The sequence below is a fragment of the Monodon monoceros genome, unplaced genomic scaffold, assembly GCF_005190385.1.
Source record: "Monodon monoceros isolate NGI ecotype Baffin Bay Population unplaced genomic scaffold, NGI_Narwhal_1 Super_Scaffold_2, whole genome shotgun sequence".
In the NCBI taxonomy this organism is placed as follows: Eukaryota; Metazoa; Chordata; class Mammalia; order Artiodactyla; family Monodontidae; genus Monodon; species Monodon monoceros.
In genome coordinates this window covers 9,411,650-9,430,346 of record NW_021703776.1, presented here as the reverse complement: position 1 = coordinate 9,430,346, position 18,697 = coordinate 9,411,650, and the positions used below count along the sequence as shown (strand labels likewise).

Here is an 18,697-nt window from a genome sequence, read left to right as displayed (position 1 = left end):
GCGGGGCAGGGGCGTCGGAGCGCTCCGATCCGCACCCTCTGGACCTCGCGTCCCCTCCGACGCTCCCTCCCTGCGGCCCTCCTTCCAAGGCGCGGGCCCCGGCCCGGGACACAGCCCGCAGTTCCCACTCCGGGAAGTTCCAAGCGCGCGCGGCGCCGGGACTGCTCGGCTCCCCCCGCAGCCCCTCCGTCCACGCCCGGCTCCTCCTCCCCTTCCTCCTCCTTCCCCGGGGGTGGGGGGAGCCGGCTCCGGAAGCCCCAGCACCCCCGCCCCGGCCGCCTCTGGCGCTTTGGAGAAGGCAGTCCGCGCGGGAGCGCGCCACGCGGGACCTGAGCTCCCAGCCGCCGCCACCGCCTCGGAACCCCCAGACCATCCCTGAGCCCACACCGACCCCTGAGCCACTGCCCGTCCCGGAGCCCTTAGCGCCCCACCCCGGAGTCCCCTGCCCACCCCGGAGCCCCCACCCCGCGCCCCTCCCCGGAGCCCCCGCCCGCCCCTCCCCGGAGGCCCCCCCCCACCGCCCCCCGTGCGGGCCGCGACCATGGCGGTCCTGCGCGGGGCACCCCTGCTCGGCTGCCTCCTGGCGCTGCTGGCACTGTGCCCCGGGGGGCGCCCGCAGACTGTGCTGACCGACGACGAGATCGAGGAGTTCCTCGAGGGCTTCCTGTCGGAGCTGGAGTCCGAGCCCCGGGAGGACGACGTGGAGGCCCCACCACCCCCTGAACCCACCCTTCCCGTCCGCAAAGCCCAGACAGGGGGCAAGCCGGGGGCGCGTCCGGGGGTGGCCGAAGAGGGTAAGAGCACTGGGTAGGGGTGGCCCTCGGTGTGATGGGGGGCCTCGGGGAGACCTGCACCTCAGGCTTGAATGGCGGGCCTCGGTGGTGTCTGGCCAAGGTCCAGTCTGCCCAGCGTGAGGAATGGCTCTGTAAGGCACAAGAGAGCCCAGATATCTGGCGGGACACTGTGCCAGGCAGAGGTCAGTGCTGGCTTGGAGCCCTTTGGGTTTGGAGACGCATCCAGCAGGTCCACTGCCCAGTGGAACTGGGTCCTCCCAATCCGTCATGCACAGCCCCAAACCCCCAGAGGGACTAGACATGAACTAACTGGGGACTTTGCTGCCCCCTGCCCAGGTCAGTTTGAACGGGAACGGCCCTGCCGTCCTAATGGGGCCACTCAGTCTGATTGTGGCACACACTGGCCGTGCCCACACCACTGCCAGAGTCCCAGCCTCCAGCCTTCCCTGGGAAGGATCCCCAGCACCCTGCTGCCTGGCCTCCTACTCCAGGAGCACAGAGCCGGGGGAGGGCGTTGCAGAAGACCCTCGTCTCCACAAGGCCTCCAGAGGCACTGGGCAGTAGTCCTGGGTTATTGTGAAAATTAAACGAGGTGATGCATCACCAAAGCATTTAGCCTAGTGCCTCTTATATAATCAGTTGTCAATAAATCTTAGCTGTTTATTTTGACCTTCCGGAGGGTGGGCAAGGGTCTTGCTGATCTCTCTCCCAGGAGACTCCAGGGCACCATCCATCATTCCTGAGGTCAGCAGCTCCTCCCCTTCATCCCGCTCTAGATCTTTCCTGGCTCCTCCCTGGGACCCATCTCGGCCTCCCCCGCCATTCCGGTCGAGATTGCTGTCCCGGCCTCTTGCACGCTGCTGTGGCAGCTCTGTTTCTTCTGACTGTCTGCGTTTTGTAGATTTTCCAGTATTTCGGTCATGTGGCCCCCACTCCTCCATTACATTTTCAACAGCATTTGCTCAGGGGCCTGGAGGATTCCTATAGGCAGCCCTAGGCCCTGCCCCTGCTTCCTCCCTCCCCCAGACTCCGAGATGGGCGAGCAGCTGCAGTGCCCACCTATCCTATCTGTCCTCTGTGTGGCCTCAGGACCCCCTATGGTTATGGCTTCCAACCCACCCCAGACTCCTTACCCCTGGATAGGGGATAGCCCATGAGTGTCGCTTTTCTTTGAAGCTTTTCTAGCTTCAGAGAGGCCCCGGGCCCATGCCCTTTACTTCGTGTGGCAGTTGGCAGGGATGAGACTGTCTCCCCCTTTAGACTGGGCACTCTCCCCAGGCCCGGATGGCTTAGTCACCTCTCTGCCCCTTCTGTGCCCAGCACAGAATAGTGGGCCCTGACTGGCCGAGGGGCTGTACGGTGAAAGAGGGGATTGTGAGGTGCTCCTCTGGAGGTTTCGGCAGATGGGAGGACAAGGGCCTACCCCCTGGGAAGCTGAGCTACCCAGGCCAAGGTGTGGTGGTGACGGAAAGCCAGTCCCAGCTCTGCCATGACTGCAAGTGGCTTCACCTCTCAGTTTCCCCCATCTGGGAAATGCAGGGCTAACAGCAGCCCCTCTGCCCAGGTTGTAGGCACCCTGCCGGGGGTGGGGGGGGGCACATGGGGCATAGAGGGGGTTCTTCATTGATTTTACCTGAGTCTGCATCTTGAACAGCACCTCCAGGAAAAGCCAAAGACAAAGGGAAGAAAGGAAAGAAGGACAAAGGCCCCAAGGCGACCAAGCAGCCCCCGGAGGCGTCCTCCAGGCCGCCCAAGAAGCCCAAGGAGAAGCCACCCAAGGCCACCAAGAAGCCCAAGGAAAAGCCACCCAAGGCCACCAAGAAGCCCAAGGAGAAGCCACCCAAGGCCAACAAGAGGCCTCTGGCTGGGAAGAAGGCCCCCATCCCAACCCCCTCCGAAAGCCCGAAGTGGCCACTGCCCCCAGTCGCCAGCCCCGGCCTCGAGGAGCTGCCCCAGGAGGGAGGTGTGTGCTGGCTCTTCTGAGACTGTGGGGCTCTGACCTGCTGGGCTGCAGGGAGAGGGGGCTGAGGGCGGGTCCCTGAGGCCCTGCCTCTCGCAGACCCTCAGAGCCCCCAGTCCGGGTGGGCGCTGCGGCCTCACAGTTGTCCCTCCCTCGGTGCCGCTCCTCCCCTGGGGAGGGAGTGCTTGGCAGCCTCGTGGGGGGGGGGCTTGCTCTCCACCGTCCTGGGATCCGTCCCCTGGGCCCCATCCAGAGCCACCTGCCCACAGCGTCACTGGGCTCTGAGCCTGGAGGGTGCCCGCCTGCGGGGGCAGCTTTGCAGCAGGTCCTCCCAGACAGCAGGGCCTGGGCTCCCCAGAAACCTGTCCAGCTCTCTGGCCCCCCAGAAATGCCAGCAGGGTGCTTAGAGCTAAAGCAGCCCGGGCCTCCCGGGAGTGAGCTGTTCAGGGGGTGTCGGCAGGGCCCGGGTCTCGTGGAGGCTCACGGTGCAGCCAGTGGTCAGGGCAGGCCTCCCGTCCACCTGCTCCTGGGCTTTGTGTTGCAGACGGGCCCCTGCCAGATCCCTGGCAGGGCCCAGCAGGAGAGACCGACGTGGAGCGCCAGCCTGGTGAGTGGGCGCCGGCCACCTGGCCTCAGGGCACCAACCGCCCTGGCTTGCTGGGTCTCCGGGGTGGGCCGGGGTGGCAGCGTCGGGGAGTGCCTTCGATGAGGCGGCCACACGCGCTCTCCCTCAGAGCCGGAGGAGGAGACGGAGCAGCCCACGCTGGACTACAACGACCAGATAGAGCGGGAGGACTACGAAGACTGTGAGTAGGACCCTGCCCGCCCCCCAGGCCCCGCCGGCCCCGCCTCCCCCCGTGGATCCCACCCCCGGCCCCCGGAGGCCCCACCCTCCCTGGCCTTGGCCCCCGGCTCCGAGCGCCCACCTCTCCCCCAGTTGAGTACATCCGGCGCCAGAAGCAGCCCAGGCCGCCCCCCAGCAGGAGAAGGCCGGAAAGGCTGTGGCCCGAGCGCCCCGAGGAGAAGGCTGAGCCGCCCAGACGGGGGTTCGAGGCCCCGGAGGAGAGGACAGGTAGGATGCGGGCAGACTTGGGGGGCGGGGTGCCAGGCGAGGGGGCTCCGGCTCAACCCTGCCTCCCACCTCCACAGAGACGCCTCTGAAGCCGCTGCCACCCAACTATGGTGACGGCTACGTGATCCCCAACTACGACGACAGTGAGTGCCCAGGGCCCCTGCCCTCTGCATCCCAAGGACGGGCTGCCTGTGCCTCCAGCTTGGTGGCAGTTACCTGGCCACCCTCTCTGGCCTGGCCGCCCTCCCCTGATCTCCTCCCTCAGGCTGGGTCTTCCTGGCTCCCAACTTCGCTCTTCCCCCCATCGCCCTGAGCCCCAGTGGGCTTCACTCTCGGGCCCTCCGAGCTCCGGTCCTGGCCACCTCGCCCCTCGCCCCTCGGGACTCCCATGCCGCCTTCCGCTCCCTCCTGCTCCCGGCCCCTTTGGACCCCATTCCCCTCCTCCTGGCCTCGGTCCCCATCAACCCCTTGGCCCCAGCTCAGCCCTCCAGACCCCCCCTCCTGCCACAGGTGCCAGTCGTCCTTCGGGGCATGTCCGATGTCCGTGCCCCACTCCCTGCCCAGGCTTTCCCCACCTTTCTCTGGGCCACGCCCTGCTGGGGGGCCAGGCTGGTGACTTCCTCGGGGTCTCGCTCACCCCACCTGTGCCCAAGCAGCCTCCCCCTCCAGGAGGACCCTCCCTCCTCATCTCAGCCCATCTGGACTCTTTAAGGCCCACCCTGATCTCACCTCCTCACCTTGTGCACCGCGTGCCCAGTCCGGCCCACTGGGCTCCTGTGAACGTAGGAGCCCCGGCTCATGGTGGGCCATCTCATCAGGGCTCTCCCTCCCCACAGTGGACTATTACTTCCGGCCTCCCAGGCCCCAGAAGCCTGACCCTGGCCTGGAAACAGATGAAGAGAAGGAGGGGCTGAGTGAGTGGAACCAGGCTGCCCCCAGCCCCCCGTGCAGGCCTGACCCCCACCCCACCTGCCCCCTGAAGCCCCCCTTAGCCTGGGGCTAAGCCGACAGGCCCTTCCCCGCTTCCACCTTTCAGAGAAACCCAAAAAGGAGGGCAGCAGGCCCAAGGAGGAGGAGACGCATGACAAATGGACTGTGGAGAAGGGCAAGGACCACAAAGGTGTGTCTCTGGGGGCTGGGGGCTGGGCCCACACAACCTGGGTCCCCGTGAGAGGTCCGCCAGACCCCTGGCTGCTCTGGGACCCTCAGCACCACCTCCTCCCTTTGTTGCCGCCAGGGCCCCGGAAGGGTGAGCTGGAGGAGTGGGCTCCAGCAGAGCAACTCAGTGAGTGAGACGCTGGGGGGCTCGGGGGAGCGGGATAGGTGCGGGGGGCTGGGGGGGGCTGTGAGGGCTGCAGCATAGCTACGAGCGCCGGGGCTGCCATGGGCATGTATGGAGGCTGTAGGGCGGGTGTGACGGCGCTGGGGCCGTGCCGTGGCCGCAGGGTGACGGTGATGGGGCACGTGACCCACCTAAGGCCACACATTGGTCCCAAAGCCGAATTTCCTGTTGGCACTCCAGGCCTCCAGAGCCCCTTCCTGCTCTTAAAGTCCTGCAACGCGAAAGGGAGAGGCCCTGGAGTGTCTCTGTCCTGGGCCTGACCCCAGGGGACAGAGCTCGGGGCGCAAGGCAGGTGTGCAGATGGCCCCGATGCAGACAATGCCTGGGACCGGCCAGGCCCTGGGGTGGCTGTCCCTGTGATTTCATGTGAGCCCCATGGTCCCCTGGAGCCTGGCATCATCAGCCCATTCTCCAGAGGGGGAAGCTGAGGCTCAGGGTGGGGAAGCACAGGCTGGAGCACAGCTGCCCTCACTGGCGCCCCCTGATGTGAGGGGAAGTGGGTGCTGGGCTCCTCCATTCTGGGTTCGGTGGAGGGAGGGACGGAGCCAGGGGGCCACCAGCCTGGGGTGCCGTGTCCCCAGAGTGCCCCCCCATCGGGATGGAGTCGCACCGCATCGAGGACAACCAGATCCGGTCCTCCTCCATGCTGCGCCACGGCCTAGGGGCACAGCGTGGCCGGCTCAACATGCAGGTGGGTGTCGGACGGGCCCATCTCCCAGCTGGGTAGGGGTTCCCTGCCTGCTCAGCCCCCCTGCTGTCCCCGACAGGCCGGCGACACTGAGGACGACTACTATGACGGGGCGTGGTGTGCCGAGGACGACTCTCAGACCCAGTGGATCGAGGTGGACACCAGAAGGACCACCAAGTTCACGGGCGTCATCACCCAGGGCCGCGACTCCAGCATCCAGTAAGTCCACCAGGCTCACAGGCACTTGGTGGGGGCAGGTGGCTCCAGGCACAGCTCTGAGTCCCGTTCAGAACTTTCCAGTGGGCCTTCCAGGGCCCTCCCCCGCCCCACCCCACCGCCACTCCTCGGTTATGGCCGGTCGGTTCCCTGGGTCCAGATAAGCAAACCAATCGCCCACGGCCACGCAGCGGGCATGGCAGCCTCTCCCGACATCCGGGCCAACACCACACACCTGCTAGCTCTTAGGTTCTTGGGCCCAGAAGGGGGGCTCAGGCCGCCTGAGGGCCTGGACCTGGGGCGGGGAGAGAAGCCTTACCCTGACCACCATCCGCTCCCCAGTGACGACTTCGTGACCTCCTTCTTCGTGGGCTTCAGCAATGACAGCCAGACATGGGTGATGTACACCAACGGCTACGAGGAAATGGTGGGCACCTGAGCCCTCGGCTCTATACGCCCCTCGTCTGAACCGCAGGTGGGCTCTCGGCTGGGGTTGGGGGCTGCTCTGAGGCCTGCCTCTTCCCAGACCTTCCATGGGAACGTGGACAAGGACACACCTGTGCTCAGCGAGCTCCCGGAGCCGGTGGTGGCCCGTTTCATCCGCATCTACCCACTCACCTGGAACGGCAGCCTATGCATGCGCCTGGAGGTGCTGGGGTGCCCCATGTCCCGTGAGTGCAGGGGGCTGGCAGGGGCATGGATGGGAAGCTGGGGCAATCCGCGGTGGGCTGGCAGGTGGCCAGCTCAAGGCCCTGCCTGCCCACCCTCTGCAGCTGTCCACAGCTACTATGCACAGAACGAGGTGTTGACCACCGACGACCTGGACTTCCGGCACCACAGCTATAAGGACATGCGCCAGGTTGGGGTGTTTGTCCTGAGGCCACGGACTGGGCTCAGGGCTAACAGGGGAGCCTCCCCATAGAGCAGACCCAGGCCGTGAGAGAGGTGTGGTCACTGCGGGTGGGCTGGGGGTGGCGGGAGTAGGTGGGCTGCGTAACTCTGTGTCTTCTCTGGCACCCAGTTGATGAAGGTGGTGAACGAGCAGTGCCCCACGATCACCCGCACATACAGTCTAGGGAAGAGCTCGCGTGGGCTCAAGATCTACGCCATGGAGATCTCAGACAACCCCGGGGATCACGAGTTGGGTGAGGGCCCCGACAGCCCCCTGGAGGCCTGGCCCTCCCCACGCCCAACAGATTATAGAGGCAAGGCCCTGGCACCGTAGCTAGGTCTGCGCCGTTGATGTTTCCAGCTCACCACCTCCCACCTATTTTTGGAGCCCCTTGCTGGGCCCTACAGTCCTCAGCCACCCTCACCCCTCTGGGGATGAGGCCGGTTTGGGTCCTTCCTCAGATCCCCTGGGCCTCAGGCCTCGGGAGGCTGCTTGGTTGCTGAGGCTCCTGCCCTTACAGGGGAGCCTGAGTTCCGCTACACAGCTGGTATCCATGGCAACGAGGTGCTAGGCCGAGAGCTGCTGCTGCTACTAATGCAGTACCTGTGCCGCGAGTACCGAGACGGAAACCCGCGCGTGCGCAGCCTGGTGCATGACACGCGCATCCACCTGGTGCCCTCGCTGAACCCTGACGGCTACGAGGTGGCAGCGCAGATGGTGGGTGGAGGAAAGGGGGTAAGACAGGGCTAGGGTGGGGCAGGGCTGGGGGTGGGCTGCTGATGCTGACCCCCACCTGCTCCCCCAGGGCTCAGAATTTGGGAACTGGGCGCTGGGACTGTGGACCGAGGAGGGCTTTGACATCTATGAGGACTTCCCGGATCTCAACTCTGTGCTCTGGGGAGCTGAGGAGAGGAAATGGGTCCCCTACCGGGTCCCCAACAATAACCTGCCCATCCCTGAACACTACCTGTCTCCAGATGCCACGGTGAGGCTGCAGCCTGGCCAGCAGGGCCTGCGGGAGCAGCCCGGACCCTGGGGTCCTGGAGCTCCGGACTTGGGGGTGGGCTGTGGGTTACCCAGCCCGGGCACTGAGACTGCAGGGCCTTGGAGGGACTGAGGGGGTAACGAGTACCAGTATGGGGTCTACATGGAGGGTGATGGAGGCTGTGGCCCACACCTCACATACTGACCACCCTAGGTGTCCACGGAGGTCCGGGCCATCATTGCCTGGATGGAGAAGAACCCCTTTGTGCTGGGAGCGAACCTGAACGGCGGTGAGCGGCTCGTGTCCTACCCCTATGACATGGCCCGCACGCCTAGCCAGGAGCAGCTGCTGGCCGCAGCCATGGCAGCCGCCCGGGGAGAGGACGAGGAAGAAGCATCTGAGGCCCAAGAGACCCCAGACCATGCCATCTTCCGCTGGCTGTCCATCTCCTTCGCCTCTACCCACCTCACCATGACCGAGCCCTACCGGGGAGGGTGCCAAGCGCAGGACTACACCGGCGGCATGGGCATCGTCAACGGGGCCAAGTGGAAACCCCGCTCTGGGAGTGAGTCAGCCTCGGAGGGTCTGCGGTGGGGCATCTGGTGTGGGCAGGGGTGACTGCGGCTCTGTGTCTGCCCTGCCCAGCTATCAACGACTTCAGTTACCTGCACACCAACTGCCTGGAACTCTCCATCTACCTGGGCTGCGACAAGTTCCCTCACGAGAGTGAGCTGCCCCGAGAGTGGGAGAACAACAAGGAAGCTCTGCTCACCTTCATGGAGCAGGTGTGGGGGCTGCCGGGGGGGGGCGTGCAGGTGGAGGAGTGGGGCAGCATTTGGGGAGAGGGTGGTGAAGGGCGAGGGGACCTCGTGCATGGGACAGGGCAGCAGCAGACCCAGTGGGCTCTCCATGTGGACACCCACCCTGCCTCCCCTGCAGGTTCACCGCGGCATCAAGGGGGTTGTGACGGATGAGCAGGGCATCCCTATCGCCAACGCCACCATCTCTGTGAGCGGCATTAACCACGGAGTGAAGACAGGTACACAAGTGCATACCCCTACGCCGCTCCGCCTCCCGAGGTGGGGGGCACCAAATCTGTACGTGCCGTTGGCAAGGCAAGCCTGGCCTGCCCAGCATGTCCCTGCTCCTCTGGAGCCCCCCAGAGGGAGGGCTAGGGGGATCTCGGACAGGAGGACTGGGGCCTGGGAGGGGGTACTCCTAGGCAGCCGAACCCGTCCTCCCGCTGCAGCAAGTGGCGGTGATTACTGGCGCATCCTGAACCCGGGGGAGTACCGCGTGACGGCCCACGCGGAGGGCTACACCCCGAGCTCCAAGACCTGCAACGTGGATTACGACATCGGAGCCACCCAGTGCAACTTCATCTTGGCTCGCTCCAATTGGAAGCGCATCCGGGAGATCATGGCCATGAACGGGAACCGGCCCATCCCGCACATCGACCCGTCGCGCCCCATGACCCCCCAGCAGCGGCGCATGCAACGCCGCCGCCTGCAGTACCGGCTGCGCATGCGCGAACAGATGCGGCTCCGGCGCCTGAATGCCACCGCCAGCCCGGCCACCGTCCCCACGTCGCCCCCCACCCCCCCGACACTGCTCCCCACCCCCTCCCTCGCCCCCTCCCCCGCCCCGAGTTCTACCCTGGGTCCCTGGCACTTTCCACCCGAGACCACAGCTGGCTGGGAGGAGTCAGAGACCGAGACCTACACGGAGGTGGTGACGGAGTTTGGGACAGAGCTGGCGCCCGAGGAGGGTGAGGAGGAGGAGAGAGAGATGGTCACGGGCCAGGAGATCCCCTTCACCACAGTTGAGACCTACACAGTGAACTTCGGGGACTTCTGAGAACAGGTCTGCCAACGCGCGAGCTTGCACCAGTAGTCACACTGCCCTGGCCTGCTCAGCGGCCATCAGCAAACGGAAAGACCCCCGGTGTGGACCCTGCCAGGAGGGGGCATGAAGTGATGGAGACCTAGGAGCCAGGGTCTGTGTCAGGCGTCTGCTCCACCGGCCGCTCTGCTGCAGGGCCGGGCTGGGGCAGCTTGAGCGAGCCCGGGTGTGGGGGGGTGGTGGGGGCAGACTTCTCCACCATCTGCTCCGGCCACACCAATAAACCAAGCTCACGGCAGATGTGTCACTGACCGCTTGCCATCCTGACCGGCTGGGAGAGGGGAGGAGGAGGGAGGCTCCCTCCACAGGAGTGCCCTGGCCCGCCACCGGGTCTGCCCAGCTCAACACCAGTAAACACTCGGGCTTTATTTACAAAGGCAAAGCTGCCATGGTGCTGACGCCACAGGGAAGGAATAGCCGGGGCCTCTCCGGACAAGGCCGCCTTTGTGAGTCAGGGGCCCAGATCCAGGCCTCCCAGGTCCTCCTCCTCTGCCCCGAAGCCTGAGAAGCTGATGGGCTGGCATGCCAGGCTGCGCAGGTTCACCAGGCAGGCAGTCTGTGTGGTGCTAAAGTCTGGAACAGCCACCAGCAACACTGTCTGGTCCTCGGGGCCTGCAAAGAAGCCACGTGGGGGCACGCCTTAGGTTCTGGGTGAGGCCCGTCTCAAAGGGAAGTCACCAGAAGTGAACAGGAGCCCCCCATCAGCACCATGGGAGCGTGGACCACAGAAGCTCCTTGAGACCAGAAACGAAAAGGGCCAAGGACACCATAAAGGTCCAAGGCTAAAGCCACACTGACCAGAATGAGCTCTGGTGGGGACAGTTTCAGTCCCTGCAGAGCCTGGGCTGTCCACCCATGGGCGCCTGGACACTCCAACACAGGCTTTCTCTGTGAGCCTTGGCCCCAGCTGAGAGCGTGTCACTCGCCTCAGCCCAGGCCTGGGACCCCCAGAAGACAAAACTTACCTCGGATGATTTTGGAGCCAAAGCTGAGGGTGTTGCCACAAAAGTAGACGTGAGGGCACTCCAGAAAGATGAACGGGTCGGTGTTGTAGAAAGGGTAACAACCTGGAGAAGGAGGACCCACAGCTGAGAGTGGGGCTTCTCAGCTGCAGCACGGAGACACCTACACATCTCGGGTAGGGCTGTCCCGTGTAGGACGCGGGGTGCCATCTCACACACGTGACCCTGTAGCAGCCCTGCAGCTGTCACAACAAAACCATCTCCACACACTGCCACGTGGCCCCAGAGGCAGGGCAGTATGCTCTGCCGCTGCCGCCTTCGCCCTTCTGGGTGGGCACCGGGCCACGGTGCAGTGCTCTGGCCGGCCCTAGCTCCCACTGTGCTCCCATGGCCTTCAGCCCTAAGCAGGGCCTTGGCCACGAACAGACGTAAGATTCCACAGTAGCTCCCAAAACAAACCAAGCTTTGGGGCTTTTCCTTAGACAGGTCACGGCTAGGCTGGTGGGTGCAAATCCAGGCTGGGAACCCTCCGAGCATGATAGGAGCCCCTTTGGCCTTCCCTGGCCCTTTGCTCCACACCACGTGTCTGAGTCCCAGTACCTAGGGTGTCAGGGGCTGTAGGGCTGACGTGACGGACTTGCAGGGTCCACTCCAGGATCTCCAAGTGGTCCTCCATGCTGCTGTACCGGAAGATGTCACTCACGTTCTGTCCCGACGTCCCCAGGAATCTGCAAGGCAGGGCTCGGCTGACCCCACCCTGGGGGGCCACCGTCTGCACTCCTCCCACGGCTGCCGGCCCAGAGCTCACCTGGCACCCTCACAGGGAGTCCCGAGCCCGACTCCAGGTGGGCCCTCCACAGCCCTGGGCCCAACCCTCCCCTCCTGGTGCCACCAAGGCAGAAGGCCAGGGGTCAGCCTGGAGTGGGGCTACCTGACTCCGTCGATGGTGGCCTGGTAGGGGTTGGTGACCAGCTGGAGCGTGGAGTAGGCAGTGGCCAGTGGGAACATGCAGGGGTGCAGGGGCTGCTGGGGGAGCGTGTAGTTTGTTGGGTCAAATTCGCCTGGCATCACGTCCACGGGCACGGAAGCCTGGAGGGCACAGGGGCAGGGGAGCTCGCAGGGCCCAGCTCCCTCCATACACACCCCACTGGAGTCCACCTTCCCCAGCCCACCTTCCAGTGCCCAACTGCAGTGCCAGAGACCCCGATCCTGAGCACTGGCCTGCCCCCAGCTCACTCACGCTCAGCTGCAGGAGGATCTCGTCCAGCATCTTGACAGCCTCCACGCTGGCGGCCTGGGTTTTCTTGGTTAAGTACTTGGCCTGGGAGGAGAAGCCCATACATAGGCTATCAGGCCCCAAGGGAGGCTTACATCAAAGCCATACCCAGAGTCCCCGCCAGGAGGGCTGAGAGCAGAGCAAAGCCCCACCCGCAGGGGGACAGTAAGAGTTCCGGGCCTCCGGCCCCCACCACCGCCCTCAGAAAGCAGGGCCTGAGGACAGGAGATTCCTGGGTCACCAGACCTGCGAGACCCCGTGCCCGACGCTCCGCAGGTAAGGGCTTGAATGCAGGCAGGCGGGTGCCGTACCTTATTGATGGAATCTCTGCTCTGGGTGTTGTGGCTCAGGAGGTTCCCGGCGAGGATGACCCGGGAGACGTGGGCGGCGCTGCACTGCTCCCCTTCATCCCCAAGCTGCCCCGTCACCACGTCCACCAGCAGCTGGGTGCCCAGCAGGCTCTCGCCCCCACCTCCACCCAGGCCCAGGCCGGACACCAGCAGCACAAACCTGCCGGAAGAAGTCGGGGTCTTCGTGGGTGCTGGGAGGGCCGCATGGAGCTCCTGGTGGGGCTCTGTCACCATCACAGGGGAGCAGGGGCCAGCGAATGTGACTCCCCCAGACCACTGACCGGACCCAGGCCCCTGCTCCTCACCTGGCCGTGTCGAGGGGCCGTGAGGGCTTCTGGGGAGCAAGCCCTGCAAAGCAGTGGTCCTCCACCAGGAACTTCCCGTCGTCTCCTGCAGAGCCCAGCACAGCCAGGACCGTCCCTGGGGAGCAGCAGAGTCAGGCCCAGGAGGGGGGCCTGAGGGGTTACCACCCCCTTCCAGGCACCCAGATGACAAAACCAGCAGCTCTCCTCTGCTGGTGAATTCTCACTGAGGACTCAGGACTGGGCATCTGCTTCCTGGAGTCAAGTGCCTCCGGGCGCAGGTGGGAAGAACTGACCCCTACCTGGGTCTCACCCACCGCCTGAACCCAAACCCATGGCTGCAAGAATAATGCAGGTGTTCACCAGCACCCAGAGGTGCGGGCCACCCCCTCCCCCCTCCCCACCTGTGACCAGCTTTGCCACTTCGATGGCGCCTGCCAGTTTGATACGCTGCAATTCATCTTCCAAGATCAGTTCATCGTCTGCGTGGATGTATTTGCTCCGAGGAGGCTGGGGGAGCAGGTTGTGCTGGAATTCAAAGATGGGAGTGGTCATGGGGCCAGAGCCCACTCTGGCTCCGGTGCCACATCAGTGAGATGGCCCTGCAGCCCCCTCCCCCATGGGCAGAGGCCCAGCCCTGATTCCCAGGATGCAAGGCAGGTGGCCCCATCAGTGCCCCCGGGGAAGTATTCTGGGGGCAGCCCGTGTGGGCCTCACCTCTTCGCTGACCTCCCGCAGGATGGACGGCTGGAGCAGCATGGCCTTGAAGAGGGTCCCTACCACACAGCACTTCTCCCCAGGCTGCAGCTCACACAGCTTCTTAATCAGGATTCCATTGCCTGCGGCGCGAGGGGTATGAGCTCAGAGACAAGCCCTGCTCCACCCCCTCACGGCCGCCACGGAGCACCGCAGCCCTGGGGCCCTGGCCTCCACGAGGAGGGAGAGAACGTCAAATGCAAGGACCCCTTAGACCTAAAGGATCACTTGGCCCCAGGGGGACAGAGGGACTCTGAATGTGCCTGCGCTCTGGATGCCAAGCGTCCTCACAAGAGAGGCAGACATGCAGAGAAGGCGACGTGAAGATGGGGCAGAGACAGGAGGGAGGCAGCTGCGGGCCCAGCAGTGCCGGGGCAGCCACCAGAAGCTGGAAGAGGCAAGGAAGGACTGGAGAGAACGCGGCCCTGCCGACACCTGCATCTCGGAGCCCTGGCCTCCAGAACTGGGAGAGAATAGACTTCTGTTGTTTGAAGGCACTCAGTTTGCGGCTCTGTTGTTTATTACAATGGCCACGGGAAGCTAATGCAGAGTTTCTTCACTTATACCTAAATTATAACGCTGATCCTTAGATAGAGGTATGCCAAGTCTCAACACAGCCCTGCCCTAACAATATTACAGTCTCTTTTGAGAGTTTGGATTCTTTCATCCACCCCACAAATGCCTCGTCATCTGAAAACAGAGATACCCCAAATCCAAACTTCATATCCCCACCCGCCCCATTCTGCTCCCTGTGGAGTCACCAGAGGGCCTGGGATCCCAGAGAACAGCACACAGGAAGCGTTAGGGACGGGCAAGAAGACGGGCGTGGGAGAGGGGTGGTATGCAGGGGTCACTCGGGTGGGCAGGAGGGAGGAACCACGTCCCAGAAGGCCTGAGGGTTTCCTAGTACAGACCCCAAGCCTGGAGAAAACGCTAACAGGAGGTGATGGGATAATGTGGACTCGGGACCAGCCCGTTCCTTAGCCCGGTGACTCCAGCACGTATCCCTCCTGCCCCGGAATAACCAAGAACATCCCACAGATCCACACCCTGGGGAGCGAGGGGGAGTACTTCAAAATAAGATAAGGAGGGCGCCGGCACTGGATAGAAATGCCAGACGCCACGAGAGACAACAGATGCCAAAGCCACAATGTCCACCGAGCCCTCACTCAGCCCCAGGTGGCCGTGCCAAGCCCTGCGCTTGGAATTCTTCCACCCCCGACAACACGCCATTGGAGATATTATTACCCCACCACCTGGCTGAGGAAACTGAGGCACAGAGAGATTAAGGAACACGCCCAAGGCTACCCAGCTGAGATCCAGTGTGCATGTCTGAGCACCAGGTAGAACCACACAGCCCTATGCTGAGGGCGGGACATCTGTCCATCCGGGCGGAGTGTGGGCGCCAGGCCAGGCGCCAGCACAGAGAGTGAACCCGAAGGCCCATCCTTGCCCTCACTGAGCTTCCAGCGCAGAGGGAGAGGCAAGAGCAGGAAAGGCGGGATCTGCCGCTGGGCCAAGTGCTGCGAACAGAGAAGGCCCTGCTGGCCCAGGCGGCCTCTCGAAGCACAGGATGTTTCAGCTGAGGTTGTGAAGGAAGCCTGGGGACAGAGTATGCCGGGGACAGAGCGTGCCAGGCGCAGGGAGAGCCAAAGGTAAGAAAGGGCTTGAGGTGTCCAGGAAACTTGTGAGTGGAGAGAGGTGAATTCTGAGACGGACTGAGCTCTGGGGAGGAAGCCTGGCCACGCAGAGAAGCCACGTGGTGAGTGAACGATGCTGCCTACTGTCAATCACCCAGCCAAGGCCCCATTCATTGTGGGCCCCACTCTGTGAACAGAATAAAATGGCTGCTTTCTGTCACTGGGCAGCTTTGTTAGAAGAGAAACCTGGCGGGGATATGTATATACGTGTAACTGATTCACTTTGCTGTGCAGTAGAAACTAACACAACATTGTAAAGCAACTGTACTCCAATAAAAATTAATAAAAAAAAGAAGAGAAACCTGGTACCACAGCAGATGCTGCGGTAAAGAATCTAAAAGATGACATTGACCTTAGGCTCGGGAGGGTGTCCTCGAGGACTTCAAGGAAAGTGAGAGAAAGGCATTGGGAACCAGAGGAAGGAGACCCTTGCTATGTGGCAGAGAAAAGGTGAATAACACTTTTGCCTGCAGCAAGGAAAACAGAAAACATCTCTAACATGAGGATGTAGCTGGGAGATCAGGTCAAGTGTTCTCCTGGCTGCGTATAATAAAACCGGAGTCAATCCAGCTGACCTGGTGGGATGGGACAGGCCTGGGAGCCAGTGCTCGCCAAAGCTTTCCCGGTGGTTCCAATGTGCAACCTGGGCTGAAACCCAGCAAGCCTGGTGCTGGGCGGCGGGGTGGGGGTGGGGGGCAATAAAAATGAATAAGACACGGTCTCACCCAGAAAATTTCAGTTTAAAGACATAACACATGAATTGAAAACTACGTGGAAAGCTACCCTTTTTTGTGTGTGTGTAAATTTTTTTTTTTTAATTTGGCTGCACCATGAGGCATGTGGGATCGCAGTTCCCCAACCAGGGATCGAACCCATGCCCCCTGCATTGGAAGCGAGGAGTGTGAACCACTGGACCACCAGGGAAGTCCCAGAAAGCCACTCTTATAAATAGTAACAATGGGGTGATGGGGCATCACCCAAAAGTTGAAGGTGGTGGGGGTCCTACTTCATCAAGAATAACTTAAAAGCAGGAAAGATCACCAAGGAAGAAATGGGGAAAAAAAAGAAAAAGGCCTGCACTGCCCAGGCCACTTGATTAGGAAAGACAGATGACCCCAAGGGTCTGGAGATCCGTGCCCAACAAACCCAGAAGCACTTCCCCAAACTCATTACTTACCCCAGCGCTGCTGGGCCCGGCTCACCAGGAAGGGCCTCATCTGGATGAGGCGGGTGGCATAAATGTGGGCATACTGCCGGCTGAAGTTGCGCTCCCCCAGCCGGAAGGGCTGCGAAGAGTTGGTGTAAGTCACCACGGGCACCCGGGCAAAGGTAGCGTTGCTGGCTGATGGTGGAGACAGCAGAGTGTGGGCCCTCTGGGCAGCCTGCTCAGAAAACATGTCCGTGCTTGATGTGTCCAGACCGCTGTGGCTGGGACAGGGAGGAGGTGGTCCCTGAAAGGACACAAACGCAGTCCTGCAATCCCTGCAACCTCCGCGGCAGCCGCGTCCCTAGTGTGGCTCCACCGCACCCACAGGGCACTGAGGGTGGGGGAGACTTGTAGTGCACACCAGACTTCCAGCACCTGGAACTCGACTAGGTTGGATACCAGTGTCCCCTGTAACCTGCAAAAAGGGAGATGAGGAAAGCTAGGAAATGCTTCTCCCACCTGGCGCTCTCCAAACCCATCTCAGGTGTCCACTGCCTGCTCCACACCTCAACAGAGACAATGATCAAGGTCTCAAATTCCATGCCCCAAATGGAATTCCTCATCTGCCTCCATCCAGCTCCCTGGCACCTGCCCCATCTCAAGGCATGAGGCCAGCCTTATTATTACACAAGCCTACCATAAAATAATTAGCCTATGATTAAAAATATAAATAAAACAAAACATAAATCAGTCACTTCTCTGCTCGAAACCCTCCAAAGGTTCCCCATTTCACGGAATAAAACCCCAAGTCCCTACAGTGGCCTATGAGATCTGCCCCACTGGTCCTGCCCTCCTGTCCCCCCACCAGGAGGCCTGCTCTTCTCCCTCAGGTCCCTCAGGTCTGCTCAAACCTCACCTTCTCCACCTGCAACCCTCCCCTGGCACTTCTGCTCCTCCAATGTTTATTGTTTTCCATGGCATTTACCTTCCAACAGACAATACATTTTAGGTTTACTGTCTGCCTCCTCTGACTAGAATAAAAGCTCCAGGAGAGCAGAGGCATCAGCACCTGAGCCCACTTTCCAGAAGCAGCCCGGAGCCCCACTGAGACGTACTGTAGGCGTCAGATCCACAGCAGGTTCCAAGATCAGTGCGTGGAGCAGCTCAGTCATTTCTTTACATGCGTACAGGGATGATAATAGTTTGCATGGAATGGGTTAAAAAAGACGTGGCACTAAAACCGATTTCTTCCTCCCGCCTTTTTAGCACAGCTATTAGGTGGCTTGAATTCTGTCCCTACAGAACAGCTCTGGGCTGGGACGGTATCTGAATTAACTTTCTGCCCCAAAGTGCAGAGCGGGGGCAGCGCTCTGGCCGCAGTCTCGATGGAGTCTCGCGGCCTGAATCCCCAGGCCACGGCCCCGGCCCGCAACCTGGGGCCGTCTTGGGGAGTACAGCACAGAGCCTGCTCAGACCTCCCTCGCGAGATGCCTGTTAACCCGCCCCCACGCGAGGACACCCAAAGAGCCAGCCCCCGCAAAGAGCCAGCCCCCCCCAAGCATCCACGCGGCCCGGGAAACCGAGACCCCACTCACCTCGCCGCACGCCGCGGCCCCGCCCACAGCCGCGCGCCATCTCCCGCCAATCCGCGCGCCTTGCCCCGCCCACAGAGGCATCTCGCCAATCACCGCATGCTCCACCATGCTCATCATCGCGGGGACCGCCCGCCGCCGCGCACCTCCTCCCGCCACTCCGCGAGCCTCGCCCCGCCCATGCTGCATCCCGCCAATGACAGCGCGCTCCACCATGCTAATCACCCCCCCCCCCCCGGGCCCCCCCCCCCCCGCCCCCCCCCCCCCCCCCCCGCCACCCCCCCCCCCCCCCGGGCTCGCCCACAGCCGCGCCCGCCCCCTCCATTGACGCGCGCCCCGCCCCTGAGCTCTGCGCGTGCGCGGGATCACGCCCCCTATTCCAAGGGAAACGCGGGGCGGGGTTGCAGCTAAGGGACTAGTGTGCACTCGTGTGCGCCGTGACGCCCCGACCCGGCCCTTCCCGGAGGCCTGACCCTGAGGTCGCTGCGCCTTCCCGAGAGTTGGCGCCCCTTGCGCCACCCCAGGACACCGCTGGGCCCCCGCTTCTGCGGTGGACGGTGGGAGGGCTGAGGACGATGGTTGCACCGCCTAAGGGGAGCGATTACCCTGCCGCAAGTCCGAGGACAGGGCCAGGCACTGGGTTCCAGAACAGTGGGGGAGGACTTAGAGTTAAGGTCAGGGAAGCGGACTGGCTGGCTGAGGCCTTCCGCACGGGGCCAGCAGCCCTGCCAGCCTCCACCCAACACTTCCTGGTCTCTTGT

At 63.0% G+C, this 18,697-nt stretch overlaps 2 protein-coding genes across 5 annotated transcripts; one reads left to right on the top strand and one right to left on the bottom strand.

The window, feature by feature from the left end:
• The first annotated feature begins 505 nt into the window (after positions 1-505).
• On the top strand, positions 506-10,089 carry AEBP1 (AE binding protein 1). The gene is made up of 21 exons (XM_029233871.1): positions 506-794; positions 2,449-2,757; positions 3,299-3,361; positions 3,489-3,560; positions 3,692-3,826; positions 3,904-3,969; positions 4,663-4,740; positions 4,863-4,946; positions 5,064-5,111; positions 5,750-5,859; positions 5,936-6,075; positions 6,415-6,499; positions 6,599-6,743; positions 6,846-6,931; positions 7,094-7,217; positions 7,485-7,681; positions 7,770-7,949; positions 8,163-8,514; positions 8,595-8,734; positions 8,889-8,988; positions 9,199-10,089. The coding sequence occupies exons 1-21, from the start codon at positions 542-544 to the stop codon at positions 9,804-9,806; spliced, it is 3,375 nt and encodes a 1,124-aa protein (XP_029089704.1). The 5' UTR covers positions 506-541; the 3' UTR covers positions 9,807-10,089.
• Positions 10,090-10,197: 108 nt separating this feature from the next.
• Positions 10,198-17,986, bottom strand: POLD2 (DNA polymerase delta 2, accessory subunit). 4 transcript variants are annotated; one of them, XM_029233874.1, is made up of 12 exons: positions 17,940-17,951; positions 17,460-17,518; positions 16,375-16,648; positions 13,459-13,580; positions 13,146-13,269; positions 12,745-12,859; positions 12,401-12,599; positions 12,054-12,134; positions 11,745-11,902; positions 11,414-11,541; positions 10,817-10,918; positions 10,198-10,463 (listed from the first exon to the last, which is right to left on the bottom strand). In XM_029233874.1, exons 2-12 carry the CDS (start codon positions 17,514-17,516, stop codon positions 10,303-10,305), a joined length of 1,521 nt encoding a protein of 506 aa, XP_029089707.1. In that variant the 5' UTR covers positions 17,517-17,518; positions 17,940-17,951; the 3' UTR covers positions 10,198-10,302. The 4 variants fall into 4 exon arrangements, with proteins under 4 accessions (XP_029089707.1, XP_029089705.1, XP_029089708.1 ...); XM_029233872.1 differs by lacking the exon at positions 17,940-17,951 and adding an exon at positions 16,766-16,819 and having other exon boundaries at positions 17,460-17,806; XM_029233875.1 differs by lacking the exon at positions 17,460-17,518 and having other exon boundaries at positions 17,940-17,986.
• Positions 17,987-18,697: the final 711 nt, after the last annotated feature.

What these genes read in the sequence shown, in the direction of transcription:
- AEBP1 (XM_029233871.1), top strand. Translation starts at nt 542, where the DNA reads ATGGCGGTCCTGCGCGGGGCACCCCTGCTCGGCTGCCTCCTGGCGCTG. An exon ending in TCCGGGGGTGGCCGAAGAGG is followed by an intron (nt 795 to 2,448) that starts GTAAGAGCACTG and finishes CATCTTGAACAG; the next exon opens with CACCTCCAGGAAAAGCCAAA. An exon ending in GATCCCCAACTACGACGACA is followed by an intron (nt 3,970 to 4,662) that starts GTGAGTGCCCAG and finishes CCCTCCCCACAG; the next exon opens with TGGACTATTACTTCCGGCCT.
- POLD2 (XM_029233872.1), bottom strand. Translation starts at nt 17,516, where the DNA reads ATGACTGAGCTGCTCCACGCACTGATCTTGGAACCTGCTGTGGATCTG. An exon ending in TGCGGGAGGTCAGCGAAGAG is followed by an intron (nt 13,270 to 13,458) that starts GTGAGGCCCACA and finishes TTTGAATTCCAG; the next exon opens with CACAACCTGCTCCCCCAGCC. An exon ending in CGGCCCCTCGACACGGCCAG is followed by an intron (nt 12,600 to 12,744) that starts GTGAGGAGCAGG and finishes TTCTTCCGGCAG; the next exon opens with GTTTGTGCTGCTGGTGTCCG.